The sequence below is a fragment of the Tasmannia lanceolata genome, unplaced genomic scaffold, assembly GCF_043159265.1.
Source record: "Tasmannia lanceolata isolate RefF3 unplaced genomic scaffold, GAP_Taslan_0.1 ptg000006l, whole genome shotgun sequence".
Lineage (NCBI taxonomy): Eukaryota > Viridiplantae > Streptophyta > Magnoliopsida > Canellales > Winteraceae > Tasmannia > Tasmannia lanceolata.
The window spans coordinates 3,355,721-3,377,172 of NW_027518683.1; the positions used below are offsets into that span (position 1 = coordinate 3,355,721).

General features: G+C 36.7%; 1 protein-coding gene across 2 annotated transcripts; it reads left to right on the top strand.

Annotated features, from left to right (window-relative positions):
* The first annotated feature begins 634 nt into the window (after positions 1 to 634).
* Positions 635 to 20,398, top strand: LOC143879288 (uncharacterized protein At1g32220, chloroplastic-like). Of its 2 annotated transcripts, XM_077381596.1 has the most exons (11): positions 668 to 808; positions 1,804 to 1,981; positions 2,148 to 2,265; positions 2,375 to 2,463; positions 4,225 to 4,280; positions 4,362 to 4,417; positions 9,085 to 9,178; positions 10,904 to 10,983; positions 11,964 to 12,006; positions 18,897 to 18,988; positions 19,912 to 20,398. In XM_077381596.1, the coding sequence occupies exons 2-11, from the start codon at positions 1,851 to 1,853 to the stop codon at positions 20,083 to 20,085; spliced, it is 933 nt and encodes a 310-aa protein (XP_077237711.1). In that variant the 5' UTR covers positions 668 to 808; positions 1,804 to 1,850; the 3' UTR covers positions 20,086 to 20,398. The 2 variants fall into 2 exon arrangements, with proteins under 2 accessions (XP_077237712.1, XP_077237711.1); XM_077381597.1 differs by lacking the exon at positions 1,804 to 1,981 and having other exon boundaries at positions 635 to 808.
* Positions 20,399 to 21,452: the final 1,054 nt, after the last annotated feature.

The window sequence follows — 21,452 nt, forward strand, 5'->3', positions numbered from 1 at the left end:
AGAACATAGTCTTTGTTTACCAAGTAAGCTAGAGGTCCCAAGAGACAAATTTCCCAAGAATTTTTTTTTCTGCCACAGATGTTTTTCTTGCAAGTACATCAATCGAACTGATTGTATGTACTGTACACACAAACTGTCCATATCCAAGTACCTTCAATCGAAAGGCAAGTATTATCCAGCTGAGGCACAAACATGATGGAGGCTCCTTGATGAAGGGTTCAGATCAAGCAGATATACTGCGGGTGGGCCCGGATGGAACTTTCTTATGTATGTAAGTAACGAATTTCATGAACGATTTCTCACACCAGCGCACGTTAGCAGCTCGGGCCTGAACCACATATGCTCGGGGCGACTTGTCCCTCTCATTTACCATTTGTTCTCTCACTCGAGTCTTATTCGCCCCTCTCCTTAAAGAAAACACTTTGAAAATGGGATTCCGTGTTGAAAATAAAAACGGGAGTGAGATCACCGTTGATTTGACCTTTTCAAAGTATATTTATTTCTTTTATGGGCATTTGAGCCTCATACTTTGTCTTTTAGTGGACGTGGCACTAAGAGTCGATGTCCGTTTTATTTCACAACACGGGATCCCGTTCTCCTAACAACCGTTACTCTAAAAAGGCGGTGCCAAAATCTCACGAGAGTTTTACAAGCAACCTCTCACAGATTTCTGCTTTTCCTATCCAACCCATTTGGAGAATCCCCTCAAAAAATCAGAAAAAATAGGAGAAAAAAAAAGAAGAAATACCGAAATGAAGACTTTAATCTCACGTCTGCTCTCTTCCCAATCCTCACTCTCAAGACTATAGTATGTTTTTCATTCCTTTCTTTTGATATTCGTTTTTTAAATTTTATCGTTACGAAATTTCAATACCCATTTTGTAATTTCACTGAATTTTGCAGAGGAACAATATTATTTTAAATTTTGAATGTACCCATCCTTTTTTTCTTTATGATTGTATTGCCATTTTATTTTGGTGCGAATGCCCATGTTCCATGATTAGGTTTCGTATGTAATTTCACTGAATTTCTCTATGGAAGACTTTTGTAGGTGAATTCCCATTCTTTTTTCCCCATAATAATGTTATCATGGGTTTTGATGAATTCCCATCTCATTTACCATTGGGTTTTGATGAATACCCATGTTCTGTCTAGATAAGTTGTTCTTTCTTAGAAAACACTCTTTTGTGGAAATTGGGTATCAAAGATCATAGCTTCGCAAATACCGTGGCGGATGTCCTGGCGAAAGATGGGGCTAATCTACACGAAACCCGATTCGTATCTCAAGTCGATTCGGGTGTCGACTCCCTTTCATTATACCAGTGTATCTTTTGTTTTTTTATAGGGGACACCTTGTCCCCACCCAGATGTAATCTGTTTCGTTATTAATAAAAGTCACCTTTCAAAAAAAAAAAGAAAAGATCAAAGCTTCACTGGAGGTGGAACCCTCTTGGATGGGAATAATAAGACTTTCCTTGTATCAATTACATTGAAGATGAATATTGCAACAGGATTAATGAACTTTTTGAGATCACACTCATTTTCTTTGGAATCATAAACTGGAGAAAGAAACAAAATTCTTATGTTTTCAACATTTCAAAATTGATTGTGCACATACAACTGATTTTCTTTCTATGTTGGTGATTTCGTCAGGATAATTCTAGCTCTATGGATCTTTCTTCTCTGAATACATAAGCTCCCAACCACCACACACACACTCTCTCTCTCTCTCTCTCTATATATATATATATGGGATTTGCTAGGCAATTTCATGGAAAACCATTTCACAGCTCACTTTTGCAGGACAGAAAAGGCACCACTTCAGATGAATTAAATGAATAAGATAAAATATGCCAAAAAGTGAGCCTATGTGGCTTTTCTCATGCAAAAGTGAGCCACGAAATGGCCTAGCAAATACCCCCCTGCACAACAAACACACGCGCGCGTGCACACACATATCATTTTCCTGCAGGCTTTTCTGGTTAGCATCAGTTTGCTTCACCCTTTTATTTTATATCATGGCTGGGAGGTATATCATTATATTTTTCAAAATAAATAAACTGTTTTTTTATGTCAATTTTTTTTTTTAAAAGATTAACTGTTTTGATTTATTACTTTATTCATTATCCTTGTGGCTGCTGAAACAGTACAATAGGTGCATTCAGAAGCAGGAGATTACTTTCAACAGATTCTAATCATGTAGATGAACCCTTCAAAGTTGAGGAAGCAGAGACCGTAAACGTGTTGCCACCTCCATCGGAGAAGGTCAGCAGATCAGAGATGAAGTACAGTAGTTCCATCAGGCTTATTTTCACATTTAGTTGAACACTCTTCTTGTGCTAATTCCCTAATCAGTTTTCTTTTTGTTCTTCAGATACTTGTGTTGGGTGGAAATGGTTTTGTTGGCTCACATATTTGCAGAGAAGCTTTGGAACATGGTCTGTCAGTCTCTAGTCTCAGCAGGTATACTCCCTAATAGTAACCATGATTTGTGTTGTAAATTTTATAATTTGCTTGTTTTTTCTACTAAAGGATTGGATACCATGGTCTAGATTGAGTTTATATATTTTCATATTATTCTGCCATATTCAGGTTGAAATTGCACAATCTATTCATTTAGAAGCATACGTTCTGCATGTTTCCAATCTTTAGTCCAAAAAATTGATAATCCACTTATCGGGACAAAATTAGTTGTTACCAAACATTATTTGGATAGTAAATGGTAGTGCTTATTGAAACCACTGTTGCACTTGAATCAACCATAATGAGCCAAATTTATTGCAAGTTCTAATCCTATATTTATGTTGATGAGCTTCAACTTCATGAAATACTGAGCAGTAGGTGCTGGACCCAGTGCCTTTATGACAATTTCCCAATTCTACGATGTTGTTTGTTTTGAAAGTTACGGTTAGTGAGGAGCATGTCCTATTTGCTAACTGTACTCAGGTATCAAATTGCCTTGAGGATTTACCTTCAAGATTATGTACTAAATTATCAGACATGCGCGACCATGCGTTTCACTAGGTGTTCATTGTTTTTAAACTATTATTGATAGTTGTCTTGATTATGTTATAGTTTTTAAGTATGTATTGTGCTTATTCTAGCACTTCCTGAAGTTTCCTCTTTAAATTCCATCATTTGCATATGATTAATATGTTTCCTTGATTTTACAGGATTTCTACCGAAATTTCTAACAGAAACTGAAATGTTTCTGTTTCCGTGGTGAACGAAACCGAAATCGAAATTTAAAACCTTGCTTGCTGAACTGAGAGAAAATAAATAATGTAGAATTGATGAATAAGCTGTGATCAAAATCCAATCCCAGGATTCTTGTTTCACAGTCCCAAATTCTACTTATGCGCCTTAGGATACCTAGTTCCATATCTGACTCTCAAGTTTAAATATAGCTGTTGTAACATCTCTTACACCTCGGGTGCTATCTGTTAAGATCCACAAAGAAAGAAAACATTGAGACCTCTCTCTCAGTGATCAAAGAAATAGTTATGTGACAACATCTCTCGTGATTATTATTCTAGAAAATGTGGCCTCTGTTTTTTAGCTTCATCTTGATAATGTTTGGATGATCGATGGTGCATTTCAAAGTTTTAAACTGCTACTGGTTTGTGGGAGGTGGCTTCAGGTTTATAAGAGTCCCCAAGAAGTGCCAAGAGAGGAATTGACCTGAACTGAAAGTTGGTTACATGCCACTTTGAGTACAAGAAGGCAATAACATAAAGGTTGTCTGTTTAGGTTTCTCGAATCAAAGGTCTTGTTTGATGTCTCAGCTAAATTTTTTATATGTACTGAAATTGGGTATTTCTCTGTAAATTTCAATTTCCATGGGGTGCGCAGAAAACATTACTTTCCCGTGGAGATGACCCTGTTATAGCTCTCCTGGTAATGGAGTTTACATGATTACTCCTTGCAATGCAATTAGAAAGTGTTGAAATCTAGTTTGAAACCTGGAAGCTCTGTCTTGACTATTTCTCTATACCTTCTTTTAGGTTCCTTTGCACAATTGTTTTGGTTAGATCTAATACCATTGTTTGTATGGACAGCTGAAACTTTCAAGACATGGTATGGCCCTAGATTTTATTATGATGTTTCTGTTGTTATTACCTGCTTAAATATAAAGTATAAATGTCACATGTTCGCTATACCGGCATTCTCTACGATACATGTTTCTGTAGGTTGAATTATTTGCTCACTTATTTTCATTGTCAGGTCTGGAAGGTCAAACATTCAAGAGTCCTGGGCTAATAGTGTTGTTTGGCACCAAGGTTTACAATCTAAATAGTCTTACTTGTTATATTTTTATTTTTTTATGTTTAGTTATAAAGCCTATCTTTTATTTCCTACAGGAAGCCTTCTCTTATCTGATTCATGGAAGGATGCGCTGAATGGGGTGACTTCTGTGGTATGTGTTGCTTACTAATGGATTTGTTGTATGGATACCAATTTTTTACTATGGAAAAAAAAATAATTACAGAAAAATGATGAATCAATGAGATTTTTTTGGTTAGCAACCATAATATGTCTAAATTATTGGATCTTCTCTTATTTTCTGAAATCTTTTATCACAAGCACTTCCATGTAATATTTTATAGTTAATTTTAAGCTATATCTTGCATGAATAATTGATCCCCGGTAATATAAGAATCTATAAATTTCATGCCCGTATCGTCCATATGTTAGTTTGGCGCAAATAGGAAACTCCATGTGCCTGTGAAGGAAATATGAATATAAACTGGATGAAGTAGGGTGCTTTTCATTGAAAATTTGACATAGTGAGTATGATTTACCGAAATTCCATGCCTGACATATTCACATCAGATACTTAATGAACATGGAACCTATGCTATTGGAATATTCCGATGTTACGTGTGTATCCATGAAGCTTACTTACCCATGTTGGTAAGGATGTGGCAAGTTGTAAATTTTTTGGATACTGAAGCAAGTGAATATTCTCTTTTGGCTAGGTATTATCTAAGTCACAAATATCGTTCTCACTTCTCATGAATTTTCGGCAAGGGAAAATGCCGGGATATATTAAAATTTTTTTTTCTGGTTTATATCAGAAAACTCAACTCAACTCAACTCAACAAAGCCTTTGTCCCAAACTAGTTGGGGTCGGCTAAATGAATCCTTCAGAAAAATTTAAAGAAGAAGGTGAAAGGAATCTATCCGGCTCTAATCCTGGCTCTAGTTGGGTTCTTCTACGTGGACCATTTTCTTCCATTCTATCCTATCCAAGGTCATGTTCTCTGTTATGTTAATAGCTATCAAGTCTTTCCTCACTGTTTCTACCCAAGTTGTTTCTGGTTTATATCGGAATATATATGGTTTGTGAGCAGCTGCTCCGATAAGCTTATATGAGAGAGCTCACAAACATTGTGGGGCCCACATTGTTTGGATGATCCACAACATTCATTTGATAGGCCCTCATATAGATAGGGTGTGCCCAAAAAATCAGCTCCATAGGATCATCCCAACCCTACGATTTGTGGAGTTAAAAATGGACGTGTATAAACCTTCACAAATTTGTCCATATTTTGTCTCCACAGTTTGAAGGGTTAGGATGATCCCATGGAGCTGATTTTTTGGGCACACCCTATCTATATGAGGGCCTATCAAATGAATGCTTTGGATCATCCAAATAATGTGGCCCCCCTATGTTTGTGAGCTTTGCTCAGATAAACTTATCTGAGCAGCTGTTCACAAACCATTTCCTCTCTCTTTCTCTCTCTCTCTCTCTCTCTCTCTCTATATATATATATATATATATATATATATATATATATATATATACACACACACACACACAACAAAAATAAAAAATATTGTAAAAAATATCATGATATTATCGTGGTAAATGAAAATATCACGATATTTTTAAATTCTCGCAATTATTTCGGGATTTTGTTGTTTTATCAAAGTGTCCCAATAAAATCACTATATTTTGAAAATGTTGAAGATATTTGTGACATAGGGTATTATTGTCCAAATCCATGTTTTCATCAAGATCGAACATTTCTTTGCCGAGGAAGTGTATTTTTTTATGCACTACCCACCTCTTTAATAGAACAAGTTCCGCATCCTGACTGCATTCGTTGGTGTAGAGGCAGTAAAATTCAGATTGTATCCAGTCGTTGTATTTGTGGTTGCACACTTATTTTTAATTTCTTATGTAATTACTTGTTGAATCTCTGCTGGCACAGTTGTAAATGTAATTTTTGCTATTTTTGGGTGGTTCTATGATTTTATGTTTTTGAAACCCATTCCAAAGTCCCAAATCAATGTTTTGAATCAACATCCGAGAATTTGAGCAATAAAGTTCTCTAGTCATGCATTGAGGAATCTATGCTGCACTAAAATGTTTTGTAACATCCGTGGCCTAACTTCTATAGTTTCTTGGCTGGGATGGCGGACTATGTTGAGAAGGTATTTTGTATTTCAACAGAGTGGATGGCTTCTTTTCTGTTTATGTTGTTTATCCATAGATGATATAATTGAGTAGCTCTTAGAACCTCTTTTGTGGTCTTTTTTGTTTATGTTGTTTATCCATAGATGGTATAATTGAGTAGCTCTTGGAACCTTTTTCATGGATTTGCCAATATATTTATGCCTTATTTTTCTCCAAAACTTGTATAAGGTTTTATAATTTTCAATGCAGCAGTAGGCAATCATATACACCCACATGCATATATGTATATCCCTATGTGAAATTCATAGACTAAAGTGGGCCTTATCTAAAATTCGGGTATGTGTAAGGCTTATATTGGGAAGAGAAATTACTTATACAGAGTTGTTTGAGTTTTCCTATGGAATTAAGTATATGCATGATGTTTATTCTTGACAGTAGTTTGAGATATACGAAACTGTTTTTACTTGGCAAATACTTTTAGCATAGGTGATCACAAGTATTTTGTGGTGTAATGATGTGATCCGGGCATTGCCATCTTAGCCGTTAGATTTAGTTTTTTTATGCGACTATTGTAAATGTGTAATTTCTTTTTTTAGGTAAGATTTTTATTTAATTTATTAGCATTTTATTTAGCCTAGATGTGGGGGATGTCCGCATCAGCCTATGACCTACCTTATCCTATTTTCCGTGACCCACTTATTCTTTTTAAACCCATCTTTTATATCCTTTTAGGCCTAACCCACTTATTTCCTACCGGTTAAACCCTTAAAATCCTCTTAAAACTCTTTTAATACATTTTCTTTTAACCTATTGGTCAAGTATGAGGGGCCCACCGCATAAATAACTAAGTCCTCCATATAAATATCCATGAATTCCCATCAAAGCCCCGATCTTGAAAAGTGTTACAGAGAACCCCCTACTCCCTCAATTTGTCGACATTCCCTCCCCTCTCTCTCCTCAACCCCCCTCATCCCCTCACCAACTACTTCTCAATTTCTCCACCCTTCCTTTCTTTCTCCCATTGTCGACTTCTATTCCCTCTCTCTTCCTCCCACCAATCAGTCCTCCTCTCCTGCCCTCCCCCTCACTCAATCGATCTCCCTCCCCTTTCCCCAATCTTTCTCTTAATATATCACCCCCATCTTTCTCCTTTTTCTTTCCCTCACTACATCTTTTCCCATTTCTCCTTTTCTCCCTTTCTCCCTTTTCTCCTTACCTTCCACCACCGATCTCACGATCTTCCTCCTTACATTCTTTTCCGTCACTCCTCTCTATCTTCTCCCCTTTCTTTCCTTGTAATCATGTTCTATTTTCCCTCTTTTCCCCCTTTCCTTTGTTTTCACCCCCTTCTCCCTACCTTTTCCTTTCCTTGATCCTAAGTTTCCCTTTTCTTGATCTTGATTCTTTCTTCCCTTGTCTCTACTTATGTTGGCTGAGCTCGTCCCCTTTTTATTTCTACTATAGAATTAGAAACCATTTTATAAATTGCCAACTTCACTGAAAATGATCCGCGAATCCTAGGGTTGCACCATGTAATTATCATTGTTAGTATTGAGTCTCTCAAATTGGATGCCTCAAAGTTTTGTAGTACGTCTATGGTTATTAGCGACCTATAGAATACTGCCATTCGTTTTAGCTTTTACTTGTCGACGAACTAACCTTCCCTCTCCATCATATCTTCTTGACTTGTATGAATATTTTTTTTATGGCAAACATACTTGAGTCCAATTCTTGTTGCTGAACTTGCTGAACAAATCCAACTATTTTAATGAATACTTAGTTTTAGCTTTTACTTGCAAGGAGTTGTTTGAGCCTTCCCATAATCCTAAGCATCTGCATAATGTTTATTCTAAATGGTGATCTGACTATCTGAGATTATACAAAACTATTTTAGAAAATTCCCTTAAGTGGTGTTCATAAATAGCCTAAGGTTTGAGTATCTCAACTTGGAGACCTCAAGTTTGTACATTTTGTGGTCATTCACGATTTATAAAACATATGTCACTTCTCATCTCATCTTCTGATTGTTTCCAAACCAACCTTCCCTCTTTCTTATATCATATCTTGAATTCATGACTTTAAATTTCTGCCGAAAACAACATGAAACGACTGAAATGTTTCTGTTTCCGTCCCCACATAAATGCATATAGAAACCGAAAACATTACCGAAACAAAACTGTAAGCATATTAGTGGTATACTATATCAATACTGTTACATAATTTTATTGATATGAATTGCATGTGAAATGTGGTGTATATGTTATGTATAAATCTTAATATGAAATGTATTGAATTATCAGACATGCACAACAACGCATGTCACTAGGTGTTTTTATGGATGGTTGTCTTGCTTATGCGATTGGTTTCTAAGTGTGTATTTGTGCATATTCTTTCATTTCCTGAAGCTTCATCCTAAAATTCTTTCATTTGCATATGGTGTTATGGGTTTCCGTGACTTTACGGACTTCCACCGAAATTTCCACCCAAAACAAAATGTTTCTATTTCTGTAGCAATCAAAACCAAAACCGAAACCAAAATTTAAAACCTTGCTTGAATTTTATGAATACTTCGGTGCAAAGCTGCGTTAGCCCTTTTAATCTTTTATTCTTCCCCATTGTACATACTGCAATATTCTTATTATTTAAGGAAAATTTTGTAGATATCATGTGTTGGAGGCTTTGGCTCAAATTCTCATATGTATAAAATCAATGGGACTGCGAACATCAATGCAATTAGAGCTGCTGCAGAACAAGGTAGGGACTAGATACTGTAATAGTATTCTTATTTAAAGAAACTTTTGTAGGCTTTGGCTCAAATTCTTATATGTATAAAATCAATGGGACTGCAAACATCAGTGCAATTAGAGCTACCGCTGAAACTTATTCTTTTTTTTTTTTATGCCTATGCTTGTAAACCTTGAATTGATCTTTTTTATGCACATGCTTTATAAAAGAATCACAATGAGGTAGAAAAAAGAAAATTTTGACGAATGGTGAAGCATTTGAAAGAATATACAAGCATATTAACATCTCTAACTTGTTTTAAGTATTTTTTTTTTTTTTTGAACAGTTTTAAGTATTTATTAAATACTTAAATGTTATTCTGCTTTTTGGTTGTTTCTCTTGAAATCTTTTCCTGAAGAAATTTGTGAATCCTTATTCAATACGTTTGGGGTATGTGTAGTTATCCGACTGGTTCATTTCGTACGGCCATATAATGGATTGGTCATGGGCTATGGATACATTATCACACCAATTGGGTGATCTTAACAATCCGGTTGGAGGATTCTATGCATTGAATGTAAACTGTTGGCCAACTTCGGGCTCTAATCTTGATGTGACCTACCAGACCATTGCTCTGAGTCCTGTTCACTTGTGCCACATATACCACACTAGAGAAACTGACCCCAGAATGAAAAGGGCTAAGGGGTAGGTAGAAGGAGGGGGATTTAGTTTTACACCTGAAATTTCCCATGGAATAAACTTTGCAGGGTCAGGCAGGTTTTTTGAAAACTTCCTGGATTTTTTTTTTCATGAAAATGAGGTTCCCAAAACAAGAAACCTCATTTTCCAAGGAGTATAATGTTTATATTGTTCCCTCATACAGATGCTTTTATTTTTTATTTTTAGTATTTCATAAAGATGTTTAGCGTAACATACTCTGTCCAACATATGATCTACTTAGATATGTTTCGTAGCAGCTGAGGATTAGTTCAATCCATTAGGTTCTTCGATCTGTTTGGAAAATAATAATTAACGAGAAAATAACCTTGAGTACGAATAAAAAGAACATTCTCAAATAGACCATGATCAAATTTCTGATCAATTCTTGGTCAACATGATCTTTTTTTTGGTAATGTCTAACATGGAAACAACTTATTCCCAACATTAAAGATTTTACATAATAAGAGCACATATCATGTCGAACATCCCAACTTTATTGATAATTTCTAACTCCCTTTTGCTTCCTTTTCTCTCCATGTACAAGTAAGCCAAGTATGGAGATATCTCTCTTTTTTATGGATCTAGTTTGATAAATCTTAGTACCAATGAATGGGGAGAATGCTAATATGTTATTAAATTTTTATTCGTTGCTTGTAGGTCAATATAAGTTTCCCATGATTTTTTTTACAGTAATGATAACTTAATAGACTGGATTTATTTGAATCTCTTAATATGACTACATGTGGTTATGATGCAACTCTGTGGTATACACCTGTAGACGTTCGCTTTTAAATGGAAATGAGCATAGAAATTCGTAGCGTTCTTTTTCAAAGAATTTTCATCGGATTTCATTTTTATTCTTTATGTAAAATGTATTTTGGATGCTGGAACTTTACTTGCCCAGCTCCTTATTTTTGTAATATTTTCATTGAGTTCTATTCGTCTAAGACTGTTCTGTTTTGTTAGATATTTGAAACTTATGTTCAGAATTGAAAACTTTAACTTTTCAGTTTCTTATCAGTCTTCTATTTGCAGGTGTAAAAAGATTTGTCTACATCTCAGCTGCTGATTTTGGTTTGGTGAATTATTTGTTACAAGGATATTATGAGGGGAAGGTAGTTTTCTTGGACACTGATGCTCATTTAATCATATAAAATTTTTAATGGTAGACAAGATATGTAATTTAAGCCATGGGGGTAGCTTGTGTTCAGGTTTTAACTCTCAAAGTAACCTGTTTTTACTTTTAAATTCTTGAATAATGGGACAATAGAAGGGAAAGAGCTTTTTTTTTTAAATGGAATTTTTTTTTTTTTGAAATGGATAGAAGGGAAAGAGCTATTTACTTATTTAAGTCATTGTCTTACTTTTTATTATATTTTTTTGGAATTGGCCACAGTTAGGAAATACCACCTTGCATTTCAACACAATGGATAGATGTATCTAAACACTATGGTAGTTAGTTAATATATACTTTATGTTTTGTGGTTTTATAAAAGGATGAGAGCCTTTTTGTCTTTTTGGTTATTAATTACATACACTGTATTCTATGTAAGTATTGTGCAAGTCCTATTAAGGGATATTCTGTGAATGATAGCTCTTTTATGATATTTAAGATTCCAACTTCATTAGCTTTTCCGTATGTTGTTTCCTACTTTATAGTTCTTGTGAATCTACCAATTACTCCAAAAGCTTAAGCTGTTGGAGATGGCGTTATTTAATCTTTTATACTTTAATACTCCCCCCTCATGTGCGGCCCCTCTTTCTAGGGTTGGCCTACATGTGGCAGATGTGGCCCCTCTTTTGGGTTGGCCATTACATGTGGATTTTTAACCGCAAGGAGTTTTGAACCAAGGACCATTGCTTTGATACCATGTGAAACTACCAATTACTCCAAAAGCTTAAGCTGTTGGAGATTGCGTTATTTAATCCTTTATACTTTAACAGTTTTTTTCTCTGAATGATCCTCATTTATAGTTTGTATATGTTACTCTCTGCAGTTTACAATGGTTTCCATTGTGTGTGATGTATGAATGAATATGTGCTTTTGTTTTGCCTATTTATTGAGAATAAATGAACCTGTAATTATATGGTGCAGAGAGCTGCTGAAACGGAACTGTTATTAAAATTCCCATATGGAGGTCAGTTCCTTCATCCTCAATGCTTTATAACATTTATTACACCTTTATTTAGCTAAGTGGGAATAATTTTCATTGCTGAACTAGGAGATTTGGAGGAAGTTAATAAAACCTATGATCTGTGGACACAGATTCGTGTGTTTAAATGGATACAAGTTGCCCGGCACAGCAACCTCTAAATATCTAGAAACGGGGACACGCTTGTACGTACACATGCATATAAAATACTGATGGCTAATCATAATTTACGACAAGAAAGATGTGGTATTCATTTAACAAATTAAGAATTCTTAGGATTAAGCGACAAGTCCAAAACAAACATGAGATAATTAGATAACAGTGCATTCATCAATCTAAGCTATACTTACGGACTTCTACTATTCGATCTATTCGACACCCCATGGTAGCATGACTTCTCTAGGTCCCTTCTACACAACACACGCCTTATTCACCTAATATATTTCTTTTCCTTTTTGACAAGTCCACGTTGTTAATCCTTTCTAGCATTTCCAACCAACAAAATCCTTGGACCTAGGAAGAATTGGGATCCTCACCCAATATCATCACTCGCTATCCATCCACTAAGAGAGACTTGAAAGACGTCCTCATTGAGAAGTCACCTTGAGCGTCTATCATTCAAACTCTCCCCTCTTTCATCTGCAATAAATAAACCCGTTCAAGCTTGCAAATATGGTCAATGATAAAATCGAATGCATCACTTAACATTCTGAAAAATCATGTACATATTGAAAACCATGGGACATAGGGCTACAACCCAACCGAAGAAATTTCCAAACTAAGTCCTTCACTTCCCCCACTCTCAACTCTCTCTCTCTCTCTCTCTCTCTCTCTCTCTCTCACACACACACACACACACACACACACACACACACACACACCAAAAAAAGAAGAAGAAGAACCTAATTCCTTGCACAAAAAATATCTTAACAATGGACGGCCATGCTTTCTAAGACTCGACCTCAAACTACCTCTTTAATCCCGCCTCCTACACCTGTCCCCATATTTCCTATTAGTTACTTTCCTCAAAGCTTCCTTATCCTCCCAAACCTCCATAACCACTTTCTCAAAAGAGAATTGTTCTTCAGGCCCAAATTCCAATAACAAGCCCCCAATCCTTGCAAACCTCCTTCCACCTCACTTGAATTTTATACCTATCCCCTTCCTCTCCTTCCCAGGTAATGCCTTTTTGAACTTTCTCCAACTTCTTACCTGCCTCCATGGGTATGTTCAAGTGAAATTTGAGATTGGTAGGAAGGTTGTGGATAAAGACACCTTAATGAGTGTTATCCTTCCCTCAAAAGAAATATTTCCTTTCTTCCACTCTGCCAATTCACATCAATGGACCCTCTGCAACACATTATACATGTTTAAGCTCCTAACTTGATTATCTAACAATGGTCAAGGCTTTGTTCTTTGACCTAGAGGTCGGGGGTTCAGTCCTAGCTTACCTACCAAAAAAAAAAAAACTTGATCATCTAACAAGTAATCTACTTTGAACCAAAACATCCCTGCAAGCTCCACACTCGGTTATTTGACATATTTAAGCTCACCATTATTCCTTTGGTACCATTGACTTCCAATCCTAATGTCACTTCAGGCTTTTCATTTGCTCCATCAAGTCCTGAACAAAACGTTGTTTCATTTGTAAATTGGATATAGGTGATAACGAGGACACGCCCATCCAACAAATCACCCTCAATCAATCCATATTCATCTTCCCCAATCAAGGACCTACTTAATACTTCGCTAGCCATGTTAAAGAGGAAGCAAGAAAGAGGGTCACTTTGCCTTGCATCTTTCCTAACTTTTAGAAAAAAAACTATCGAGCTTTATAATGAGAATAGAGAAAGACGAAGAAAAGATGCATGCGACCTCTCCCCTTGCCCAATTCTCTCCAACAAATGCTCCACAACACCCCAATCAACATGGACACACATTTTTTCCATGTCAGTCTTACAAATAACACCTTCCCCCTTCTAGGATTCTATGTGCAATGAGGAGCCCATCCAAAATTTGGTGCCCTTCCATAGCTCCTTTGAAAAGGTGAAAGTACCTCGCTCAAGGCCTTTCTAAGCTTCATGGACAATGTTTCCGCAATGATCTTATAAAGACTACCACCACACTCACGGCCCTAAATTTTTTGATACCCCATTGTTCTCTCATGCTCTAGAATAAGAGTAACAAATAGTGAAGGTAGCCTCTCCTTTGATGCACCTGGACAAAGAATCCCTTGATGACATTCATAAGATCCAATTTTTCAATTCTCTTGGTAGAATGCCATCATATAACCATCCAGCCCAGCTTTATCTCTACTTGTAGGGAGTACCCTTTCTCTAACTTCTCTTCAAACTTCCTTTTTAGCTAACAAATCACAACGATGGATATCACCTGGAAGTCCACACCATTGAGAGTCATCATTCAAAGTCTTTATGATAAAGATTCCATAGAAATTTATAAGTGCTACTTCTCACCCTTCTTACCTTCTCTACAAGCTCCCCATCTACCATATCGCATCCGACCACATTACTCCTTCTGGCATTGATCATCAAAAAATAAAAAATAAAAAAATTGATCATCCTATGGAAAAGAAGTCGTATTCTCATCCCCCATTTAAGCTCTATGTAGCATCAATACGGAAACGAGTGTCGAAATCCGACATGGGAATTGAGTGTCGGATCCGGCAAACCTTGTAAAGAATTATTCATGGATTTGCCAAAATATTTTAATCAATTCTCAAATTTTGTACTTTTACATAATAATATGGTTGTTACAGTCTCGAAATCGGACATAGGAATTGAGTTTCGATCCGGAAAACCTCATAAAGAATTATTCATCGATTCGCCAAAATATTTTAATCAATTCTCAAATTTTGTACTTTTACATAATAATATGGTTGTTACACGTAATATATTGAAAAATTCAATAGGTTAAGTAGATATAATATTTTATTTTAATTTAAGAAGCTTACTATTAGAATGGGTAAAAGTCAAAACATGCGATAATTATAAAGTTGTGGCCCTTCTCAATTTCTCATCCACGCCCTCACATGAACCTCAGTTGGTACTGGAATGGCATCCTTTCCATGAGTCATAGACCTGAAAGACTCAACCTTCCACTAAATTTTTTCTTCAACTCATCGAGCTTACAAAATAATTCGAAAACTTGCCACACCATCTTGATGAGGTTCGTAGGAACCCATGGGGCACAATAAGTGACATATTTGTCCAATAGGACTTTTAGGGATTTGATTAGGAATTTTATTTCCATGTGATTTAGATTTAGGAATTTTATTTTCCATGTTATTTTATCGCCTATATATATGGAGGCCTTATGTATTGGAGATTAGCTTTTTGGAATAATATTGATTTACGGATCTTCTCCCCTTAATCTTTTCTTTCCTATTTCTCTTCTTCCTCTTCTTCCCTTTCCCTTGCGTCTTGTTCTTCCTCCTCCCCCTCTCCTCTCCTCTTCTCTTCTCTCCTCTTTCTTCTTATTTTCCTTCTCCTGGCCTGCATCACATCTCAATTTCTCACCACTTCTAATCCACCCTCTTGTTGTAGCTTGGGATTTTATTTTCCGTCTCAATTCCTCATGATCCTACTTTCTTCCCCTCTTTGTATCCGTAAACGTGATGGACTTGATGGTAATAAAATCACCTCCCGCATGATGGAAGATCCCTCCTCATTCGCACCTCGACAAGTTCATCCCATAGCATGTTGCGCCCCGTAGGATCAGTAGTACCTTAGACAATGGAAAGGGCCCTTTGATAGTTATTTTCGAACAAAATTGCACAACTATTGTCTACACCTTTTCTTTACTAGTTTCAACCACTTTAACATCCTAGACCATCATAACAACCACATCAATAGTACCTTATACCTTGGAAAAGACCCATTGATGGTTAGTTTTGAAGGAACAAAATTGGTCAATTATTGTCTGCACCTTTCTTCACTAGTTTCCTCCGCTTTAACCTCCCACACCATGATCACAACAACATCATTCATTCTTGTCACACTCATTACCCTACTTCATTGCCGCTTTCTATTCACAAACATGTTCATACTAAAATTAACTCATGTCCGATGGAAGATCCTACCCCGTCCGCACCTCAACAAGTTTATCCCATAGATGGCTGCAGCTCTTAAGAACAATATTTTCTTTGATTGGGGAAGGGGCCCTTCGATGGTTATTTTCGTAGGAACAAAATTAGTAGAGCATTGTCTGACCGTTCTTCACTAGTTTCCAGCATTTTAACACCTCACACCATGATAAGAACATCAGTAGTACCTAAGATCATGGAAATGACCCTTTGATTGTTATTTTCAGAGGAACAAATTTGGTAGAGTATTGTCTGCACCTTTCTTCACAAAGTTTCCACAACTTAACATCCCTAGATCATGATGGCAACATCCCCCTCCCTCTCCACTCCTTTCCATCCAGCGAAAAAACCCCCACCTTTCCTTTGGCCTTACCCTCTGATTGATTGTCACAAACTCACAATCAACTCAACTCAACTCAACTCAACTAAGCCTTTGTCCCAAACTAGTTGTGGTCGGCTAATGAATCCTTTAGAAAATTTTCATGAAGAAGGTGAAAGGATCTTCCCAGCTCAAATTGACTAAGTCTACTCCTAACGCTAGTTGGGTTCGTCTACATGGATCATTTTCTTCCATTCTATCATATCCAAGGTCATGTTCTCTATTATGTTTCTAGCCCTCAAGTCTTTCCTCACTGTTTCTACCCAAGTTGTTTTCGGTCTGTCCCTACCTCTTTTTACTCCATCAACTTGGCACGAGTCACTTCTTCTCACTGGAGCATCCAAAGGCCTACGTTGGATATGCCCAAGCTATCTTAAGCGGTGCTCTCTCATTTTCTCCTCAATTGGTGCCACTCCCACCTTTTTACAGATGTCTTCATTTTTAATTCGATCTAAACTTGTGTGGCCGCACATCCATCTAAGCATTCACATCTCCACTACACTCATCTTATGCACATGCTGCTTCTTGTTGGCCCAACATTCTAAGCCATACAACATGGCTGGCCTCACAGCTGTCTTATAAAAATTTCCCTTCAACTTAGTAGGTAATTAGGTATTTTATGATCGCACAGAACTCTTGAAGCATGCTTCCACTTCAACCAACCTTATCTTATTCTGTGATTAACATCCTCTTCAATCTCTCCTTCCTTATGTAGGATTGAACCAAGATAGCGAAAGATATCCCTCTTAGGTACCTCCTGTCCAGTCATATTTACTACATAGTCACCCCGCCTCCTTATATTACTAAAGTTGCACTCCATATACTCTGTCTTAGTTCTGCTCAGTCTAAAACCTTTTGATTCCAAAGTATTTCTCCATAACTCTAACTTAGCAGCTTTGGTTTCGTCAATTAACACTATGTCATCTGCAAATAACATACACCACGGCACCTCGTCCTGGATACCCTTCGTAAGTTCATCCATAACTAGAGTAAAAAGAAAACTCACAATTGACTGATGAGATAAAATTTTCACATCTCGGGTCCTTTTTTGTTGGTTAGATTCTTACATGATATCCCTTCTAAATTAACCTTTTCTCTCCCTTCCTCAACCAATTGTTTACCTCTTTTCTTTCCATAGCCAACTCAAGGATCTGCCCACCTTCGTGAAATACTGATGTGGTTTTGAGACAGGATGTATCTCCCTCTATCATCCTCCAATAGATAGAGCTAAAATCAAAGGCCTTAGCCTAGATTTTCTTGCCTATTGATCTAGAACTCCTTCACCGTAAGCTTTCATTTTCCTCCATCATCCAAAGGAATAAAATACGAAGTGCCACATTTTCTTTTTGATTGATAACACAATTGGGAAGAAAAAAAAATGACACAATTGGGATGGCCCATCAAACGCCCCTTCTCCTAAGAACTCCGGTTTGTGTACACCACCACCAACCTCTACTCCCTCATCCGCAAACCTTCTTCCTCCCCTTCAAATGAACTCACTCAAAACTCAAGAGTTAATTAAGGAGGAATACCTGAAAATCAGGGCCCTCCTCATTCTATACCTCTTCGTTAAAGAGGTTACTCAGCAGCTCGTCAGTCCCTTTCTCCTCGACTCCTATCAATCCTGTAGCAAAAAGGCTATTCTAGGATCCTACTTCCTCTTACCCTCCCCCCAACCAACTTTTCCGGTACATTTTCTGCTCTACAGGAACTGATGCCTCACAAGACAGAGCCCTCTCTTTAATGAAATCCCTTGATTGTCCATCTGCTAGCCACACAGGGTCCACATATTCACCCCCAATGCCATCTCTAACACCATTAATGCTGGCCAGCTGAACTGATTAGACGCCTGGTTGGCTCTATCTTCTCACCCTTCTGTGGATCATCCTTCACCTTCATTGCAAAGTTGTTTACCTTGTGCATCTTCATTGCTGGCTTTGGGCCTCTTTCTCATTTCGGTGGTCCATTGAGAAGAATGGAATGGAAGAACTACATATCTTCCCATGTTTCTCTGTGACGCTGAAAATCCCCACCAAATTGTTAAAACAATGTTGCCATTTCCGTGCATAATAACTTTTACCCCTTAAGTTCCTCTGTTGAGAAGTTCACTCGAAAATACTGGCATGAAGTTTGATTTTATAATCTGTCTTGTTTATGAACATCGCTGTCTTAGGATTTTCATATTGTAGGAAATTGTATGTTACAGTATGTGAAGACTTGAACCTGTTACCAGGACATGTGATGCTAACACATCAATATTTCCACTAAAAAACTGACTTTTAAATTGCCTTAGATCTCTTCTATTTCAATAAATGATCATATACTCTTGTCAACACAATTGTAGAACAGTTGGAGAATATTATGTATCTTACAGAACAATCAATATTTTTGCAGGGGTAATACTTAGGCCGGGTTTTATACATGGGACCCGCAAAATTGGGAGCATGAAGTTACCTCTAGGCATTATTGGGGCACCATTGGAGATGGTAATTTTTTTCGGCCTTGTAGTTGTTCATCCTTTCCTGTTTGAAATGATCATTAAGGAAATTGGCATTTTGAGAATCTCTTTTTTTTTAAAATGAAAAAAGAAGGCATTTTGAGAATCTTGAACTAAAACTAACTTGTTTTTTAATTTTTATTTTTACTTTATACATGGAGTCCATGTGGTCTGGTAAAGTTATTGAACCTCTATTAAAAGGCCAAAACATCCATCATTGTAATATATGATCTCCTTAATTTGATGAGGATATTTATTGGTGGTATTGCCACCCATAAATTTTGGCCATTTCCACTCTATGAGTTTGTTCCATTTGTTTTACTTTTTTCTGTTTTACATATAAAACAAACTGACATGCGGGAAGTGCCTAATTTTAAGGGTGGTATTACAAGCTTCCTTTCCTCTTCTTAAATTTTTTCAACGTTTACTTTTAACCCATCTTCAAAAAGACATTTCCATTGGATGGAACTTTTCTGAAAATACCCATACATGATCATCAGTTTTCAAAATTGTCTTACTTTAGTGAATGCCATTCACATATGGTGGTTCCTTTAAGATCACTTTAAAATTACCATTCATGTTCAATGGTGGGTTTTTATTCAAAAGATACGTGTCACCATGAACTAGCTCTCACCTGGCATTGTGATGTTTTGTACTTAGAAAAAACTAGAAAAAACCACCATTTATAATATATGGTGGGTCTCTTTGTAAAAAGGAGCGCCACTTTCACAAAACTGTCACTTATGTTATTCCTATAAAAAAATATAACACCATTTCTACCTCAGGTGGTTGTTTTATGTGCTCTTTTTTGGTATGCTAATCTTTAACTGACGTAAACTCTGTGACCCATTTGAAATAGCGAATTGTTCCGAATAATGATTTTGCTATCTGACTCATTTAAAACCCTCGCAGGCCTTCCAATATGCAAAACCACTCAATCGAGTCCCTCTGATTGGCCCATTGTTTACACCTCCTGTTAACGTGACATCAGTTGCCAAGGTTGCGGTCAGGGCTGCAACGGATCCAGTGTTTCCTCCTGGCATTGTCGATGTTCACGGCATTATGCGCTTCAGTCAACAGAAATGAACAACTTTACCTTTCTCCTCTCTAATTCATTCAGGTTTGAATAAGTGCAGGGTTTATTATTGTTGCACTTGGGTGCAATTTTGTTGTGTTTATGAAGCAGGTATTGCAAGCTTTTCTGGGTGCTGGTTTATGTAATACAAACACTAGAATTATTCCCCTGGTGAGAGATCAAGACGAAAAGAAAATATAGAGTACGGGATAAGGCGCGGTAAATTTGTCATATTATCCAAAGACAGGGGTATTGTTGTCATAAAAAAGTAATAATTTTGGTATTGCATATATGAAACACATGAAACAATGTGCATTCTTTGCAGCTCTATAAAAGATTGGAAAATACTTCTAAAACAGGTCTCCGTTTGTAAATAAAATCTATGATGGTTAATGACTAAAATACCCTAGATATTGGCTGGGCTTAGCTCATCACATTTGATTGATCTGGTCCGCCCATATTTTAGGTCTTGCTTTAGATCAAAATCACCAGAAGCAAGCAATCCTCACGTGGATGACTTTATTTTTATTTTTTTCATTGAATGTGTGAAGTTTGTGAATTGCAGCAAAAAAAAATGCACCTCATAGAATTAAGATTGCATGATTGACTTGATTTCTGGGCTTTAAAAGATTCAAAGCAAGACCTATCAAATGGATGATTCAGATCAATCAAAGGTGGGAGATTCAACAAAGTTGGGGCACTACGACCGTTGATTAAGCCGACTCCCCTTAAATCTTTAAATCTTTGATGGGTCAGAAAGCATGCTGATAGGATGATCATAACTCGAATAAGAGGCAAGGATTTAAATGCCGGTTTCGGCCATAACCGAAACTAAAAAAATTCGGTTTCGGTTGAAATTTTGGTCTAAATAATGTAAGATTCAAATAAATAATTTCAGTATTTTATAAAATTGCAGTGAAAATTTCGGCACCTAAATCCCGTAAAAAACCAATTTAATGTACTTTCGGCGGCAGTTTGGACCGAAACAGAAATATTTCGGCCGAAATTTAAAACTATTATCAGGAGTTCATGAGAAGACGGGCCCACTGCATGTTTGGCAACCATGAAAAAATATTTCATGAAATATTATTGGGATGCTGGATGGATAGGGAGATTTTTGAGAAGGGCAGAAGTAAGGGGAACGTGAAAATATCTTGAAGATAGGGGGAAAATTACCAATTTTAAGCAGTGTATTTTTTATTCTCATGCTCTCTCCACGTCAGTCCTCTCAAGCCTCTGCCCTCCGCTCTTTTTTCAAGATCTCTCGCATAATTTAATTTGGCCCGAGAATATTTCATGAATAATTTTTTCCAGTTGCCTTGCCAAACATCCCTTTAAACACTACACGACAAACAAATGGAGCGCATGTTTATCAAAA

Bases quoted from the DNA above. Each gene is read 5' to 3' on its own strand.
- LOC143879288 (XM_077381596.1), top strand. From the start codon at position 1,851: ATGCCAAAAAGTGAGCCTATGTGGCTTTTCTCATGCAAAAGTGAGCCA. The intron at 2,266-2,374 runs GTCAGCAGATCA...TTTGTTCTTCAG, and splicing joins TGCCACCTCCATCGGAGAAG to ATACTTGTGTTGGGTGGAAA. The intron at 4,281-4,361 runs GTTTACAATCTA...TATTTCCTACAG, and splicing joins TAGTGTTGTTTGGCACCAAG to GAAGCCTTCTCTTATCTGAT.